This window comes from Acipenser ruthenus, chromosome 16 (genome assembly GCF_902713425.1).
Source record: "Acipenser ruthenus chromosome 16, fAciRut3.2 maternal haplotype, whole genome shotgun sequence".
NCBI classification, from domain to species: domain Eukaryota; kingdom Metazoa; phylum Chordata; class Actinopteri; order Acipenseriformes; family Acipenseridae; genus Acipenser; species Acipenser ruthenus.
This window is the reverse complement of record NC_081204.1, coordinates 21723743-21741373: the sequence shown is the minus strand read 5'-3', so window position 1 is coordinate 21741373 and position 17631 is coordinate 21723743. Positions and strand designations below refer to the sequence as shown.

Sequence of the window (17631 nt, the reverse complement as noted above, 5' to 3'; positions counted from 1 at the left end):
GGAGAACGGGTGTGGAGAAGGAAAGTAAAACAACGTGAATAAGTGTTTATAGACTCCCCGTGTTTGTTTGTGTGTCTGTCCGTGCACCGTTTGTAGTGTTAATCCGTTTTGTTTGTCTATTTATTTTGGCGCAAGTGCTGTGTCCTGTTTTTGTGTTCTGTTTAAACCTTTTACTTTGTTAATAAACGCTGAGTGCTATCATTTGCACTCAGCTTCTCATCACCACCGTCTGTCTGTGTGTATTCCTTTCTGGTCTGACGCCACCCACTCTGGCCGTCTTTGTGACAGTGAGACATACATATTGCAGGTGCTTCCATCATCCCTGAAAAAATATTATTGTAATACATAATTGATACCCTAAATATATATGTAGCTTTTTTCATACAGCTATAGGGTCTGTTTCATACAGTATGTAGATACAAAGGGGATGCCTTTTTTACTGCTAGAATAAACTGCATTGTCATTTTTTAAATTTCTGGTATACTACGTGCACGATGTTATGTATTACTATTTCAATTAAAGGGAGTTTTTCACCTTGTCAAATGTGCAGAGTACACGCTTAATCACGTTTATTGATTAGCTATGGTCTGTTAGGTCGGCACTAGGACCCAGGAGGCAGCGCTCTCGCCCTAGCAGAACTCTTCAGTCTGAAGCCGAGACAAAGGCAGTGCGAGCTTGTCTCTCTATCCTACAGCATCCACACCCTCTCGGCAGCACTAGGCACTCTGGTGAGTACAGCTCTGTGCAAATGGAATAAGATGAACGGGAATAGCTTAGAAATCGGGAACAGCTATGTGTGTGAAATGGCTTTTCAAGGGCTTGATGTTTTTTTTGTGCTTTAGCAAGGTTACATGTTCTGTCTTTTTTTGAAACTGCACAGAAATGACATTATGCACGAATGAATGGATCAATCACATTAACAATGTAAGCAGGTGTTGAAGAAAATCTGCTGGTAGCACCAACGTTAAAAGCAGTAATAATAATAATAATAATAATAATAATAATTAGCTCAGACATTAGACAGAAATGTAAAAAAAATAGTTTTTTAATTTTATTTTAAAATATCCATAATTTGAATGTGAATAAAAAATTGCAGCATTAATATTTGAAAAGCAAAGTTGTACATGTGTTCACTGTAGTGAATTTAAACTGGTAGCTACTGAATAGCTGCTAGATACATGGGAAAGGTGGTTTCTTTGTGCTTGAATGCCTGCCACTGTCTCTCACATTGTAATAGCCTGGGTGTCTGTTTGATACAAAGAAGAACATGCTGCCGGTGTACACCAAGTAGCAGTTCTGTATCAGCACCCAAGCTGCTTCGTTTATTTATAGAGAGTTCTGTAATCCTTTCTATCGGGTTAGAATATTCAGACTAATAACGAGAGGCACCTCAGCGGGAGGCAGTAGGAAACAATCGGACGCACGAGCCCTGGGCTCACGGCAAAGTGATTTAACTCTGGAGCAGATGGACGTTACACCCGCAAGAACCCTATTCTCTTCTAAACCCTTCCGCTGCCTCGAAAGCAGTGTACAGCAATCCTTGTGAACCCTGCTGCTGCAGTTAACAATCAATACCAGCGTTAGCACTGTGGGGCTGGGGCGCAGCTACTGTAGGTATCCAGAATGGAAACTAGAAAGGGTCTGAAGCAATCTGGAGAGTGTAAAGCTAGCGCTCGTTGCAAAGCATGCTCCCTTTAATAGAGCGCTGCCACTGCAGTGTCTGATAGGAATGAGGTGGAAAGGGAGGGGGCAGACATCAAAATCATGCAATGGGTTCATATACTAGTCTACCTCTGGAGGCCAGGGTTCGAATTGATTGGGAAATGAATGAAGTCAGTGGGCTATGGACAGAACCACCGCCCACACAATATGATTACATTTGCTAGTCTTTGTTTGAGGGAGAACCAGGACTTAATGGCAGGGAGGGGTAGTTGTTCGGGTCCTGAAATGAGCTTTGTGTTATTGTCCTTCAATGTTTCTGATCATGAAAAGAAGAAATGATTAGCTCTGGAACGCACCTCATTGTGCAAGCTTACACAAGTCATATAAAATATGGGCTACATGTGTGCATGCATGTGTCTTTTGTATTTGACTGTGTGTGTGTGTGTGTGTGTGTGTGTGTGTGTGTGTGTTTGAATTAAGCTGACAAAAACTTCTTACACCCGGGAAGCCAGCGGTGCTCATAGCTTCCTTGCAGTGTCATTGTGGAGTGTGAGTGAGTGCAGTGTGGAACACAATCAGGTCACCCTAACTGAGCGCTGATTTGATTGATTCCTGGTGGAAATCCATTGTCATCGTCTCCAGCTCTGGGAGGGACAGGGATGATGTCATGAGACTGTACTGAAAAGCAGCTGGGATCTGCATCAACATCAGATCAATGGTTTATCATTTATTGGTAGTGTGTTTTTTTTTTTATGCAACTAAAAAGGATTAGGGCTGTCTTTTTGTTGTGTATTTAGGTAGGGGACAATGACACAGACTACAGTCTGTCACAGCCTGAATGCTAGCCCACCCTTTTGAAAGTTAAATACAGCAAACCTGTTAAAAGGATAGTAAAGTATAATCACAGTGAAGTACACCAAACCCCATGAATATAGCTGGTGTCAGGGCTAATGAAAATATACCCAGGGCTGGACTATATTGAGACACAGACAAAAGTCAGCAAACAGATGCTGTAGAATGTATATTTACCCTATATATATATATATATATATATATATATATATATACTTGCCAAACTGTAAATCACAAGTGACATGTACTGTAGTAATTAGGCTACTAAACAATATACTGTATGCAGGTGTGAAACAAAGTACTGTAAGCAACTCATCATACTGTACTTGTACTTATTACTACTGTCCTCTGGGCTAATGATGCAAGCAAAACCAACAGGCGATTGTGTTTAAAAGAGAGCCAAATCCATAACCACTATATAGAATGGGTGTATATTTCGGCTTGATATACCCAAGGGAGAGTTTAAGGTAAAGCCCAGACAAGCAGGGTTAAATTAGTAAATGGGTATTAACATGGAAAAAAAGCCTTTAAATGAATCCCAATACAAATGTACAGGACCATTATAAGGGCAGTCCTGACTGCCAGTGGTGTTGAATTGTGCTGAAATGCACAGTGTTGATTTTGTGGTAAAGATTATGATCCTCTCCACGGGGGGGCTAGCTTGAGATCAGACTAATTTCAGATGATTACAACCCAGATGTAAAAGGCAGGAGAGGCTTGTGAATTGGCCTGCTGTCTGTATACGCCACCCAGCCCCCATAAGCAAGAGCTTCTGAAGCAGTCTGTCTCTGGAACCCTGGGTAGCTATGCTCTTGTGCTGTCAATGCATTGATCGTGACTCATTGCAAAGAAGTTTCCCATTGGGATCCCAGTATAATACTAGTATTAACCTGAAGAAAACTGAGCATTGAGATGACAAGAGATGGCACTATAAAGCCCCTTTCACACTGGCACTCCTACCCGGGTCCGGGCCCAGGCTCTTGCTACCCCCGTGTAGTGTGAAAACACGTACCTGGGTAGACCCGGGTCCTAGAGACCCACCTCAGGATGTGGGTTGACGCGCTTTGACCCGAGTTGAGCGAGACAAAATGCATGACTAACAGCCACTTCCGCAAGGAACATTTCTGTATATTCTGTTTAGCCATATTTTTGTTGTTTGAGCTGTATTGCAGCAGGGATGTAGAAACATTTGGGTCAACAGTTCAATCCAGAGAAGCTTGGAAGGAAGCGTCCGTAACAAGCTGCTTCCGGGGCATTGATACGCGCATTGTGCATTTGTGTCTGTCACCCAGGTCAGCCCTGCTTTATCAAAAGCAGTGTGAAATCACGCACCCGACCCGCATGACACCGGGTCCTGACCCGGGTAGGTTATGACCTGGGTAGAGCATGCCAATGTGAAAGGGGCAGTGTGACATACATACAGACTGAAGGACAGGTTCCTCCATATATCTCCTAGTATCATCTGTTAAAGAATACCTTAGCATCATTTAATTGAAATCTGACAAGCTGTTCTCTACATATATTTATTAAAAAAGGAGGGGTGATGTTCATACATACTACAGGTAAAGACAGAGGTACCGGCCCTTGTATCTTGTGCTGAGGAATGTCTGAACCAGTGTTCATCCCCATTGGATGAGGACTCCACTCAGGTTTCTATATTAACTTTATAGCAGCCAAGATACCGTATAATACATTGCAAGGTCTCAGGTTTACAAAACCCTGCACAGTAGCACAGTGTGGAATTGAGGTGCAGTTTAGAAGTTAGATTGTCACAGCCTGTTACATTAATGCTTTCAGGGTGAATGGCTTATTCTCTAGTGCTGTGCTTTTGCTATTCTGCCACAGCATGAATAATATGGACTGCAATGCCAAAGTGCCCTTTGTCGCCCACCTGCTTGGCTTTGATAGAGCACAGGAGTGAAGCCTAACCTTTGTCAGAGGACAGTCCAAGATGATGAATAAATGCAGAGCGACTGGTCGGGAGATTGAGTCTCCTCATCAAATGCATGCAAAATATTTTAATGAGCAATGTGTCCCTCAGGTGCAGTGGTACCTAAAATATTATCCATTTCCTACCAGCCAAGACCTAATGCCCAACCCCAAGTCATTCTGCCCTTATCTGTTCCTGTACTTGCAGGACGGTGTGTGTAAGTGATATCTTGAGATCATAAACATGCATTCAAGTTGAATTATTTTAGTTTACAACAAGAGAGTTCTCTAGCTCCAGTTTTGCATTGTAATCATTTTTGTCAGTACCAGAATCTGTTTGCCCTTTGAAACTACAGAATCCTAGATGCCAGCACCTTTTGAGTACTTCCTGATTCTAAAGAAATCATATGATGTGACCTTTCAACTCTTCTAGCCCCACCTGAAATGAGCATGTTTTATCTAATATATATATAGAACTCCATTTTCTGTTTTTAAGCACACGCTCATTTGAGGACGGTATAAAGCATAGTGAAATGTTGCAATGCCCTTATGCAATATTCACATTTTCAATTGTATCACACAGTAGTTCTATTGAATCCTAGCTTTCTTCACTTCACTTCACAAACAGACATCATTCCATAAACCCTGGAGCTTTTGTTAAGCGCTTTCTTCACTCCACTTCGCAAACAGCCACAGGACTTTGCAGAAGACATACATCTCTGCTTGAGAATGGAAACAATTCTCAAACTACCAGCCTTGAGCAACAAGAAGAAACTGGCAACACACATTCTGGACTGAGCATTCCCCTTGACTTAAATCCAGTTCCTGTGCACCAGGTATTAGGACCCCCATTCGTCCCACATAGAGTCCAAGACTGGGATATAAGGGTCAACACGTATGGTCCTAAAACTTGCTGCACAGGAAGTGGGTTTATACTGTGGTGGCAGAATTAAAACCCGAGTCAAATATCGGATTTAATCGATAAAATATTCACTGATTTTGTTGCACAATTAGCTTCAATAGATTACAATTAATTAGTTTTTTTTTTTTTTTTTAATTTAGTCAGTGCCAATTATTTTTATTATTTTCTCCTAATTTGAAATGGCCAATTCTTTTTAGGCTCAGCTCACCACTACCACCCCTGTGCTGACTCGGGAGGGCGAAGACGAACACACGCTGTCCTCCGAAGCATGTGCCGTCAGCCAACCGCTTTTTTTTCACACTGCGGACTCACCATGTAGCCACCCATTTATGTGTTTTTTATATATGCAACCTGCTCTCATGATAATCACTTGGATGTTGCAATGGCTCACTTGCTAATAATTGTGTTTTTCTCATCGATTTTCACTAAAATAATTCCTTGGCTACAGCATCGGAGGACAATGCAGCTCTGGGCAGCTTACAGGCAAGCCCGCAGGGGCCCGGCCAGACTACAGAGGTTGCTACTGCGCCGTGAGCCAAGGACACCCTGGCCAAACTAATCCTCCCTCTCCCCGGGCGGCGCTCAGCCAATTGAGCGCCACCTCCTGGAAGCTCCCATCCTCGGTCGGTAAAGGAAAAGCCTGGACTCGAACTCGCGACGTCCAGACTATAGAGCGCATCCTACACTCCACACGGAGCGCCTTTACTGGATGCGCCACTTGGGAGCCCCACTAAATCTGGCTGAGGTTTTAAATATAATAAGGTAAACACAAATGGAGAAAAGAAAGTCCAAACTTAAATGGCATGTATGTGATTGGATTATTTGATTGTTCGCATAGTCTTATTGGAATTACTCATGACCAGAATCAGTGGTTGCTTCAGAAGATGTTAAGAAGCATTCAGATAGCAATCCCAGTAGTTCACTCTCTCCTCATATACTGCACTGGTACTTAAAGCCATTGTGCATTTATTAATAATTCAACAGGCAGCAGAAGGGTCATATTAAGAGGTGTGGAGAAACGGATTCCTGCTTTGCACTGTAGGAGGTTTTATAATACCAACTTGTCCTTTTAACCCAGTAGCTTTTAAATGTGAAATATGGGATACGGCTTTCTATTGGGTTAACCTACACCCTAGTATAGCTCATATTTCAACCACTCACGCTGCAGCATTTTAGTACCTTAACTCGGTATAACAGCCACCTAGTGGACTACTGGCTAGTATAAAGGCCTTGACTCTGTCTCAGATTGTATTCACTCATGACATTTTTAGTTATTGCTTTGCAAATTCCATTTGCAAAGCAATGGAACATGCTGCTTTACTAACCCAGTGAAAAGAAAACCCACAAGAAGGCAAACCATATGGGTCGCTAATCCTAGGATTACATTTTAATTATGGTGCTGCTTTTTTTAAATGGTACCAAGAAATAGGAGCTATAAAAAAATCTGCTCCTCAGTAATGATACAAAGATATACAATAATAATGCTTGCGGGCATGGTTGGGGTCTTTTTTCAATTCCAATTCCATTTCCAATTCCTGTGTAATTGCAGGTGCTGTTGACAAGTTGTACATGTGTTTGACTATAGGTTGTGTATAGGTTTGCTCAATAAAGCCTATGTCGTAAAATGAATTGGAATTGCTTCAAAGGGAATGGGAATTGGAATTGATTTTAAAAGGAATTGGAATGGACCCCACTCTGCTTGTGGGCAGTTTTTGGTTGGTGCCAGTCATAGATTCTTGTCAGTTAAAGACAGGGAAAGAAATGGTAAATAGTAATAAGGAGAAGAGCACACAGAGAGGCTTTTTGTGCCACTTAATGGCCAATTTGCATCATTTTTACAATCCCATCCTGGCACTGGCAACAATCCTCCAACTGATGACAGTTTGACAGTGAGGCCAAGAGTTCATCATTGTAAACAGCAGGATTAGAAAATGGTTGTTCAAACCCCAGCGTATGGTACAATGGGGAGCAGCACTGCAGACAATGCACAGCACAGCATTCTACTGGACTCTTCTGTACAGGGAGAAAAGGGTTTGCTTTGCAATTCAGGAATAGTTCTTTCAAAAGCAGCAGGTGTTTGTGGTGGGCTGTTGGAGGTTTTGTGGCACACTCACTGATCTACTCAGTCGATCCTGAATACTTAGCTCACGTTTCCTGGAGTCCCAAACGTATTTGAACAGTTTGTATTGAAGAAATACCAAATACAATAAAAAAAAACGTTGATGTATGTTTCAACTATTATGGGACCATTTCATTGACCATAAAAGCTAGGTTTCACTGTCTATCACATTACAGCTTATGAACACCAACTCCACCTTAATGAACTCACCTCCATGTGTTGTTTATTTGTGTTGGTTTTGTGATGTTGACTAATGTCTACTGAGGCGGCTGAGACACTCAAACTCATTACACTTAGAAACGGAGACGCAAGGGAGGCTAGTGATGTAGCCTGCTGTGTTACTGAAACATGTTAATAAGGTTGTTACATTAATGTATTGTTGATGCTTCATTAAATTTAAGACGCATTCAAATGTGTTTTCATGGTCAATTACAGTTGAGGAGCAATTCATTCTGCACAAGCAGGAAATGAAGTAGTGTTCTGATGAGTTCAACTTCTGTAGGCAGAAGTGAATGTCCTCAGAACAGCCAGTTCAGGAGGTAAAAGGTTTTTACAGAACCTAGATTATATACTCCATTAATTCCTGTTTATAGCACTGCACAAACTGGGCACATTTACTGTATATCATGGTAATTTAATGGGCTTTTTTCAACTTTAAATAATGTTGTGACATAAACCTATTGGGCTAGAGTTTGTGACATGAAAGTAAATGTAATTTAAGAGTGAAACAAAAATGCTGGGACAAATATTCAAATGGACGCTGTGTGAAATGTATTCGGTGGCAAAAATGACCATGCTCATCATATTCGTTCATATAACAGAATTGATAAATGACCGTTTGAGAAAGAAGTCATGCATAAGGAAACCAATGCATAAATGATGTCTGAAATAAATAACACTTTATACTGTGGAGAAGAGTCCTTCTTTCATTTCTATAGGTCATTTGGTGGGATACCAGGGTTATTTTACTCTGGAGAAATTTAGTTTATTGCAATTTAGTACAAATAATGTCTTTGTTTTCCAGCAAATTCAAAACAAAAGATTTAAAAGAATATCCAAATATTTTTTTTACAAATCCCTGTTTGTCCCTGTAACAGGGGTGTGCTGTTATTGTGTGGGTATCCGCTGAGAGAACAAGAGAGACACAGAGTCTGAAGTCGGAAACGCCGCTCAGGCGTCCAGGTTTTATTAATTACAATGGGTGCAGTTGTTGATGGCTGCCACTAGGGCACCTGCAATGGTAGTCCTAGTGCGGGAGGCAATATATCCAAGTGCAGTACATGAATAACAAAATGCAAAAACAAAAACACTACAAAAAACAACTAGAAAATAAAAGGTAGCCAAGCTCGGACCAAGCGCTACTCCCATTAAAAGGGAGGCTTCAGGAACCTTCTCCCTACATAAACTAAATAAACTTTGGTAGGATTACTAAATCCCCTAAAGTAATCCCAACCTATGGTATCAAGGATCCCTGTTACACCTGCAGTGGTCCTTGCTCACCCTGGTTCCATACTCAGTCGTGAGGGTTAATCGATAATAGATATAGGAAACTGATGTAATGATTATAGAAGTCATGCCTTCTATAATCAGTTCGATATAAGCAGTTGGATGAATCAGGATAAAATGTCTATGTTCCATGAACTACATTAAATAGATTACTCTTTATTACCCATGAGTTTCTGTTCTACCAAGTGACTACATCTTCTCTTCTTTCTGTTCAGATATCTACAAAAATCCAACAGCCCCCCAGTCACTCCGCACCATCCTGTTTCTGAGTTTGTAACCATGGAGCTGGACTTTGGACACTTCGATGAACGGGACAAAAGCTCCCGAACCTCCCGAGGATCCCGAATGAACGGGCTGCCGAGCCCCACCCACAGCGCCCACTGCAGCTTCTACCGCACGCGCACCCTGCAGACCCTCAGCAACGAGAAGAAAGCCAAGAAGGTGCGCTTCTACCGCAACGGGGACCGCTACTTCAAGGGCATCGTGTACGCCGTGGCTACTGACCGCTTCCGCACCTTCGACGGGCTGCTGGCTGACCTGACCCGCTCCCTGTCCGACCACATCAACCTGCCGCAGGGCGTCCGCTTCATCTTCAGCATCGACGGCACCACCAAGATCGCTTCCATGGACGAGCTGGAGGAAGGTTAGTGATGCATCACTAGGACAGAGATTCATCAGCATTCTTTATCTTTCAAGCTGTCCAAGCATGACTCATCCTGCACTCCACTGATGTGTAGACCCATCTCCACAACGTAGATGAAGTACATTGTGCAGTTAGGGGGTGGTTTAGTTCTTAGATTTTATCTAGAGATAAAATACACCCTTATGACTTGCATAACCTTTTCAATAACAATGCTTTTGCAAATTTCCTTTATAACAGAATTGTCAAACCACTGACTCTCTGCAAAAATTGTATCTCAGAGCTGACAACCCTCGTGTGGAGAAAGACTTTTACAACTGTGAACCGTGCTTTAAAACAGAGATCAAATCAAACCAGCTAGGTAAAGAAAGTGCGATCTCATAAACGGCACTGCCACTCGTTAGTAGCAATTAAGCAGGAAATTTACAGACAACCTTTTTTTTAAAACAATGAAAGAGCTGATTTAATTAGTTGTCACGTTTATCACTATAGCAGCTGCCGGTTTTTAATTTCCATGCCAACGCGTGCAGAGCTTGTAATGGGAAGCTGTAAGTCTGGGGTGCCTTTCAGACTGGGCTGGCTCTATGCGCAGTGTTGGCAGTCAGTGGTTTGGCCATCCTGCCATCCCTGATTAGTGGGATGGCAGGAGAGTTGATCATTTTCCATTCTCTGGTATTGGACCACAGCCTCACCTGTTGATTACAAATGAAAACTACAGAAAACAACCACTTTATTCCAGCAGCCTTTCTAGTGTTGGGTTGTGAGGTTCAATGAGCCCCACAGTAAAATTTGAACCCCACTGTAAATTTGATCAAATGTTACCCCCCAAAATGATCCTTTTTTAAAAGTATTTATTTGTAAAGTATTTTAAGTATTTATAAAGCAATTGTTAGTACCACATCATAGTAGCAAAGCACTGCCTACTGGCTTGAATTTACTGTAGATTTAATAATTACTGCAAGTTTAGAATCACATTTTTTCACTCCCAAAATCAACAGGTGTCCTGAACACCAAACCACCATCCCACTTGCAAAAGAAGGCTGAGTGTCATATGGTGATTCATGAGGTATCGCATGTCAAAGAGATTGTTAATGAAGACATTAAGAAGTCTTTATATAACACATTTTCTATTGGAGAGTTTACATCATATTTTAATGACAAAAGAGAAGCTTTACTTTTAAATCTGGCCCAACGTGTCTCTTTAAAGTGTAATCATTTTAAAGACATTTGTGGGGACAAATATGTAACCTCAGAACATTAGTGTAGGATTACCTCATATACTCCCCAGACCGGACTGCTCACACTGCATACATCTAACACAGCATTCTTTCATTTCATTTCGCTTTTAAAAGTTGAATTGATTGAATTATGGCAAAAAGATTATATCAGCTCACCCCTTTGCAAATTCTAGAGGAATATCTGTGTTCATATACAGTGTGTGTATTACATACAAGTTGCGCAGTATGCTTGAGTAATAGTGTATGGTAAACTATGATGTTTCTGATAGGAAAGGGGTATATATTATACAAGGGATGTAACTCATGACAGCTCAGTCATTATACACATGTCACATTGTAATAATTACAGTTATCCTAGTCAGAATTGGAGCAGATTGATTTGAAGACACCGATCTTAGACAAGAACTCCAACATATTGCTTAATCTTTCTCTATCATCTCCTTTGAGGCAAACATTGCAATCCGGATTTCAGAAATGCTCTTTGATTAGATTGAGCCCACCCATTTATTTTGAGGAACTCTGCAATATTGATGCTAACCAGCAGGAGACCTTTGAGATGCTGGGTTCATTTATGTTACTTCATGCGTACAAGGCAAGAACTTACAAAGAGCCGCCTCATGAGAACATTCACTGTTTTGTTCTAGTCTTTGGAAATGATTGCAGTGATTATCTGATGCTTAATAGAAATATGAATGCTGCTGCTTGACACTGGGTCTATATCAAGAGCATCTGAGCGCTGTAGATTCTTTAGCGTCCTTGATTGGAGTGCTTGTGCATATTGTTATCAGGAGAGACAGATGCATGCAGAGTGACTAGAGATGGGGCACTTGTCCTTCATATTACTGCAACCATGAGTTTCCAGAAGTATTTTTGGTGCTTTATTACACTTTGCTATGGTTTTACCATGTGTATAAGGGCATTACCCTTAGTGTCTTATCACCTCACTGATGACTCTAACCCTTCTCAGTTCCATGGGACTCCTTCCTCTCTGCAGTCATTGTCACCCCTCGGCCCCCTGCAGATTGGGGCAGTACTTCCTCACCCGTCATACACAATAAAAATACTCATTCATGAAGTGGAGCAGTGGTTGTGAGAGATAATTTCCAACAGCGCGACGAGACCCACAGGGTACGATTATGTAAATGCTGCAAATAGAGTTAAATCGCAGCTAATCATCTCTTCCGGTTGATCAGAATGAGCTGATCATCTCTTCCAGTTGATCGAAATGAGCTGATCATCTCTTCCAGTTGATTGGAATGAGCTGATCATCTCTTCCGGTTGATTGGAATGAGCTGATCATCTCTTCCGGTTGATCGGAATGAGCTGATCATCTCTTCCGGTTGATCGGAATGAGCTGATCATCTCTTCCGGTTGATTGGAATGAGCTGATGATCTCTTCCGGTTGATTGGAATGAGCTGATCATCTCTTCCGGTTGATCGGAATGAGCTGATCATCTCTTCCGGTTGATTGGAATGAGCTGATCATCTCTTCCGGTTGATTGGAATGAGCTGATCATCTCTTCCGGTTGATCGGAATGAGCTGATCATCTCTTCCGGTTGATTGGAATGAGCTGATCATCTCTTCCGGTTGATTGGAATGAGCTGATCATCTCTTCCGGTTGATTGGAATGAGCTGATCATCTCTTCCGGTTGATTGGAATGAGCTGATCATCTCTTCCGGTTGATTGGAATGAGCTGATCATCTCTTCCGGTTGATCGGAATGAGCTGATCATCTCTTCCGGTTGATCGGAATGAGCTGATCATCTCTTCCGGTTGATTGGAATGAGCTGATCATCTCTTCCGGTTGATTGGAATGAGCTGATCATCTCTTCCGGTTGATTGGAATGAGCTGATCATCTCTTCCGGTTGATTGGAATGAGCTGATCATCTCTTCCGGTTGATTTGGAATGAGCTGATCATCTCTTCCGGTTGATCGGAATGAGCTGATCATCTCTTCCAGGTGATCGGAATGAGCTGATTATCTCTTCCAGCTGAGCCGCGAGCAAAGAGGCTGAGAAGCGGAGGGAGAGGATTCACTTCAGCTGATGTGCTTTCAGCTTCAATTAACTTCAGGCTCAGTTCAAAGTGCTTTATCGAAACTGTGCCTCTGCTTGATTAATGACTTCTAAGTGAATTCTCTTTGTCATGTATTAACTCACACAATGTTGCTCTATCATTGAAGATGACCCTGTGTTCTGTAAACCCTGTTATATCCACGGCCTCCCCTTTCACTCAGAATTAGCCTCCATGAGGACACACAGTAACAGTGCAGTCATGTGAGGAAGCGATAGAAAAAAAAATCTTTCCTGGAATTTCTAATATACCGCATATTATATGTATGGGATCTGCTTTTAGTTTCTTTTTAACTTGGGTTAAATCTGTCTAGTTTTTCACATACACATATATTTACTAAAACATAACAGAAGCTTCACATTTGAATTTTATTTCTATTTAATACACTTATTAAAAAAAAGAACACCTATACTTTTTTTTTTTAAAAGTCTCCTTGAGTCTTAAAATAACTCAGGCTCCCAGAAGTCTCTCCTTCCTGTGACCTCATGAAGTAGAATGCGGTGATGCGATGGACGTGCAGCAATAGAACATCTGGAGGGAGCTCTTGATAGATTTAGTTCATTAGTAGCTTGAAATACCTTTAATGAAATGAAGAAAAAAACAGAGCTACCAAATGATAGTAATTGGTATTAGGTAAGATTTACAGGAATTATTTTGTTAGCTATATAAAGACCAGGGTCAAGTGCCAGTTTTAACGCACTATCAGAGTAAACTGCTTTTAAAAAGGAGAACAAATTTGCTTTAATATTCTACCAAGAGTCACAAGTTTAAGTGACAGCGTGTGGGTTGGATTAAACAAAAGCTACAAAATGAAAAGCCTTTGATGGGATTATTAAATAAAATGCCCTGTGCGGTTCTGGCAGGAATACAGCCTCTTGAAATATGAGGTCTTTCAATGTGCGGGCCCTATTTTTAGACTATAAAACAGACTTCTTACGACTTTCAGATTGTGTTGCACTTCCTCAATCATTTCAAATGGAAGGTGAAATTACTAGATTTCATGATAGTACTAGATATCATGTTAAAGTAGGTTTGCTATATCATGTGTTTCTTTGTAAGCTGCACATTAGGTACCAATAAAACAAATGGCATTTCACAACAGGTCAGATTTCTGGAATAATTTTGTTTGCTACAGTACATTCACTTTAATGCATGGCATTGGTTCACATACCTTCAGTAAGCTCCCATGTGAATCTAGGCTTGGCTGGGATCTTTTTCAGCAGATGAATGTATTAACGATCTTGAATCATTATCTTCCCCTGCTTCTGCTACCATGCAGGGCTGGGCTCTCTGATCGGGGGGCTGAACTGAATGCTCATTGTGTAATATTTAAGCAATCGCTCAACCAGTCAGTAATGGAAACACACAAATTATCAGGAGGGTGAAAGGGGAGGTTAGTGAGCGAGTGCTTGTGATTCATTTTTTTTTAAACAAGAGTTATAAATTCAGAAGGCTGAAAATCTATGTTTCCTTGCTCCAGACCTCAATATCACTCCACTTTCTGCTCACTTTCAGCAGGGATTTTTACTGAACCACACATTAAACTATCCCTGGAAACCATGAACCCTCCATTAAGCACTGTGTGTCTCGGTTACATGTTCCATTTCTCTGTATTAACGTACTCAGCTGTAAACACTGCACAAAGTGATCTGGTAAGTATGGACTATAAATAAGAGAAGTGCTACGGAGACAGCTGCAATTGCTTCCTGGTGTTTCGTTATCTTTAGTTAAATGTTTGGAATTCTAGGCTTGTTTATAAAACTTTATAATTACAAATTTGATGGAATTCCTTCTTCTTTTATTTGAGCCTTTTATCCTATATCAGTAAGTTGTATACCTCTACAAACAACTGGAAATTATTAGTCATATGAATGTCCCGTTGGGGAGATGAGATGAGGTTAAAAGCTCCAAAATCAGGAATGCATACAAGCCCGGCTCTTTTGCATTGTGGTTAAGATGCTCGCTTGCTGAGCGCAGCCAGTTTCCACCCTGTTATACTTGCCAGAATGTTCTATTTAGAAAACAAGGTTCAGAGAGCTCTGTTATCAAGCTTTTGATTTGTTTAATCTGCTCTTGGTTCTGTTTTCGCAGGGGAGAGTTACGTGTGTGCGTCCGAGAACTACTTCAAAAAGGTTGACTACACCAGGAATGTCAACCCCAACTGGTCGGTGAACGTCAAGGCCTCAGCCGCCACTCAGAAAGGCCTGCAGTCGCTGGCCAGCGGGAAGGGCAGCGAGATGAAGGAGAGCAAGGACTTTGTGAGGCCCAAGCTGGTGACGGTGATGCGGAGCGGGGTGAAGCCGCGCAAGGCCGTGCGGGTCCTTCTCAACAAGAAGACGGCTCACTCCTTCGAGCAGGTCCTCACAGACATTACAGAGGCCATCAAGCTGGAGAGCGGAGTGGTCAAGAGGATCTACACACTCGATGGCAAACAGGTACCAGTTTATTGTTACAGCTGTTTTATTCAGTGGATTGTCATCTCAGCCCCATTCTATTACATGGAAAGCAGGTCTTGGATGTGAACCGTAAACCTTGTGGCTTATAGACCTCTTAGAGTTCAACTGAAGAGCTAGAGCCGCAGTTTAAGCATGTATGCTGATGTGCTGCTGCCAGGGGGGCACCTAGGTGGAAAACCAATTTCTGTTGCAGATATGTAACATGCCTGCAGTTTAACACAAATTACCGTTCACTGAAGGGACGGAACACTTGTTGTTACTTGTTCAAAGACAGCTTATTCAAAGTGTCTCTGTCATTCATCTGTATTAAGTGTATTGGCTGGAAAGAGCAGGTGACGGCTTAGTCTAGGGACCTCTAATATAGGATTTGTATAGGTGTCATATATTTTATATGAGCTCATATGAAAGGGACTGATTTCAGGGTTCTTGATTTGAAACATGTATTTCAATTCTCCATATATGTGCTGAAATGAAATGTTTGAATATTCTTTATATTCAAATATTCAGATGAACATTGGAATAGTCAGATACTCTTCAAAATACAGCTATATTAACTAAAGGTTTTATTTCTGTGCAAAAAAAGCAAATTCTTCTAATACAAAACTTTTCATAACTAGAATGCAGTACCGGAGAGATTATCTTTGTTTCATGGGAAACAGGATAAGAACCCAATTTTGGAAAGATAGTCAAACAGATAACAGACCGTGTGATAATGTACTGCCTCTGAGTTATTTCAGGGTTTTTAAGGGAAGTAAAGTAACCATTACTGCCAACATGGAAAACCATGGAAATGAGTATGTAAAATCACTTCACAGCACAATAGCGCATTGTTTTACTGGCGTTGCAATGCAGAGAGCTTTTCCTTTGATTCTGGTAATGGTATTGCGTGTGGCTTTAAAATACAGTATTTCATCTGTTCCATCCTTTTGATTTTAAATCTGACCCAGTTATAAAGTTAATGAACATCTCCTTGATTTACATATCTATAAATGTGCTGGGCTTGTTGTATCAGTATTGTATTATATGTCTCAGATGAACAGAGATTGGCTACAGGCAGTGCTGCTGTTAGTTAAATGTTTTCTTACATTTGTATAATGGCAGTAATACACACTATAATTACGCAAAAACAGACACCTTGGCGTCTAATCATTTGCTAAAAACATCCCTTCTACTGTGAGAGAGAGCGACTTCGGAGCCCAGTGAATTATAGGCCTATATCAGTGCTGATTCCAAGCTCCATAATTGTGCAATATTCAAACTGTCTTTCCATACTCCACCTGCTTGTCTTTATTTGCTGAACCGGTTCATTCTAGCAATTCTGTTCATTCCTGATGCAGAGGGTGGTATCACTATTATACAGTACAGTATGTCAATGAATATATGCATCTTATTTCTGCTTTATTTGAATTGTTAATGCATTGTGGGGTTTCTTCTGCTGGAGTGAAGCGCGTATCAGGTTTTGAAATCCACCTATTATCATATATATTAACTACACCATTTTGCACAGGCTGGTAATGGAATCAGTGGCACTGCAGTCATTAATAAAGCCAGACAGATGTTCTCTCCTTGTGGTTTCTACTAATAGGAAAGGCACAGTAAGGGAGTGGCCTTATTGAATAGCCCACCAATCAATATGTCAGGAGCCACCATTAGCTCAACCCCCCTCCCCATAACTAACCCACAGCTGCAGCCTCATCCTGCACAGACGTCATTAATTCCATTTATTTACCTTGAAATATTTCTACAGGGAAATCTCTCTGCAAGACCTTTACAAATATGCCCAACTGGGATTACAGCTGTAGCAGCTTATGGAAATAACCATGTTACATTTACACCATGCCAATTAATACAAGCCCACGCCATTCACAATAGAAATAGTCTCTTGTCTTTTTATAATCAGTCTCTTTTGCAGGACCTATTTTGGTGGTAAAATGAAGAACAAATGTCCCACCCTGTTGTTATGCAGGGGTAGTAAATGGATACTGTAAGGGGTACTACTGCACTTATGGGGTGGAATATTTATTCAAATGTGTTTGAAGAGGGAGGAATCATCAATTCAGGGATACCAAGATCAGCAAGTGCAAAACATGACTTATTCCCAGGATCCTGCCATTCCTAGAATATGGATAACATTTGAGGGTTCCACTTACTAAAAACATAAGAACGTTGCACCATAGCATATATATTCAGTATTTAAAGAGCAGATGGTTATCTATGTACAGTACAGTAGGTA

The 17631-nt window shown here is 41.1% G+C and overlaps 1 protein-coding gene across 2 annotated transcripts in view; it reads left to right on the top strand.

Annotated features, from left to right (window-relative positions):
* Positions 1-584: 584 nt before the first annotated feature.
* LOC117412061 (neuronal migration protein doublecortin-like) overlaps positions 585-17631 on the top strand; it is a 62160-nt gene continuing 45113 nt past the window's right edge. For both annotated transcript variants that reach the window (XM_058989043.1, XM_058989042.1), the window contains exons 1-3: positions 585-728; positions 9206-9633; positions 15034-15377. In XM_058989043.1, coding sequence (XP_058845026.1) covers positions 9270-9633; positions 15034-15377 — 708 coding nt within the window. In that variant the 5' untranslated portion in view covers positions 585-728; positions 9206-9269. The remainder of the gene's footprint in view (positions 729-9205; positions 9634-15033; positions 15378-17631) is intronic.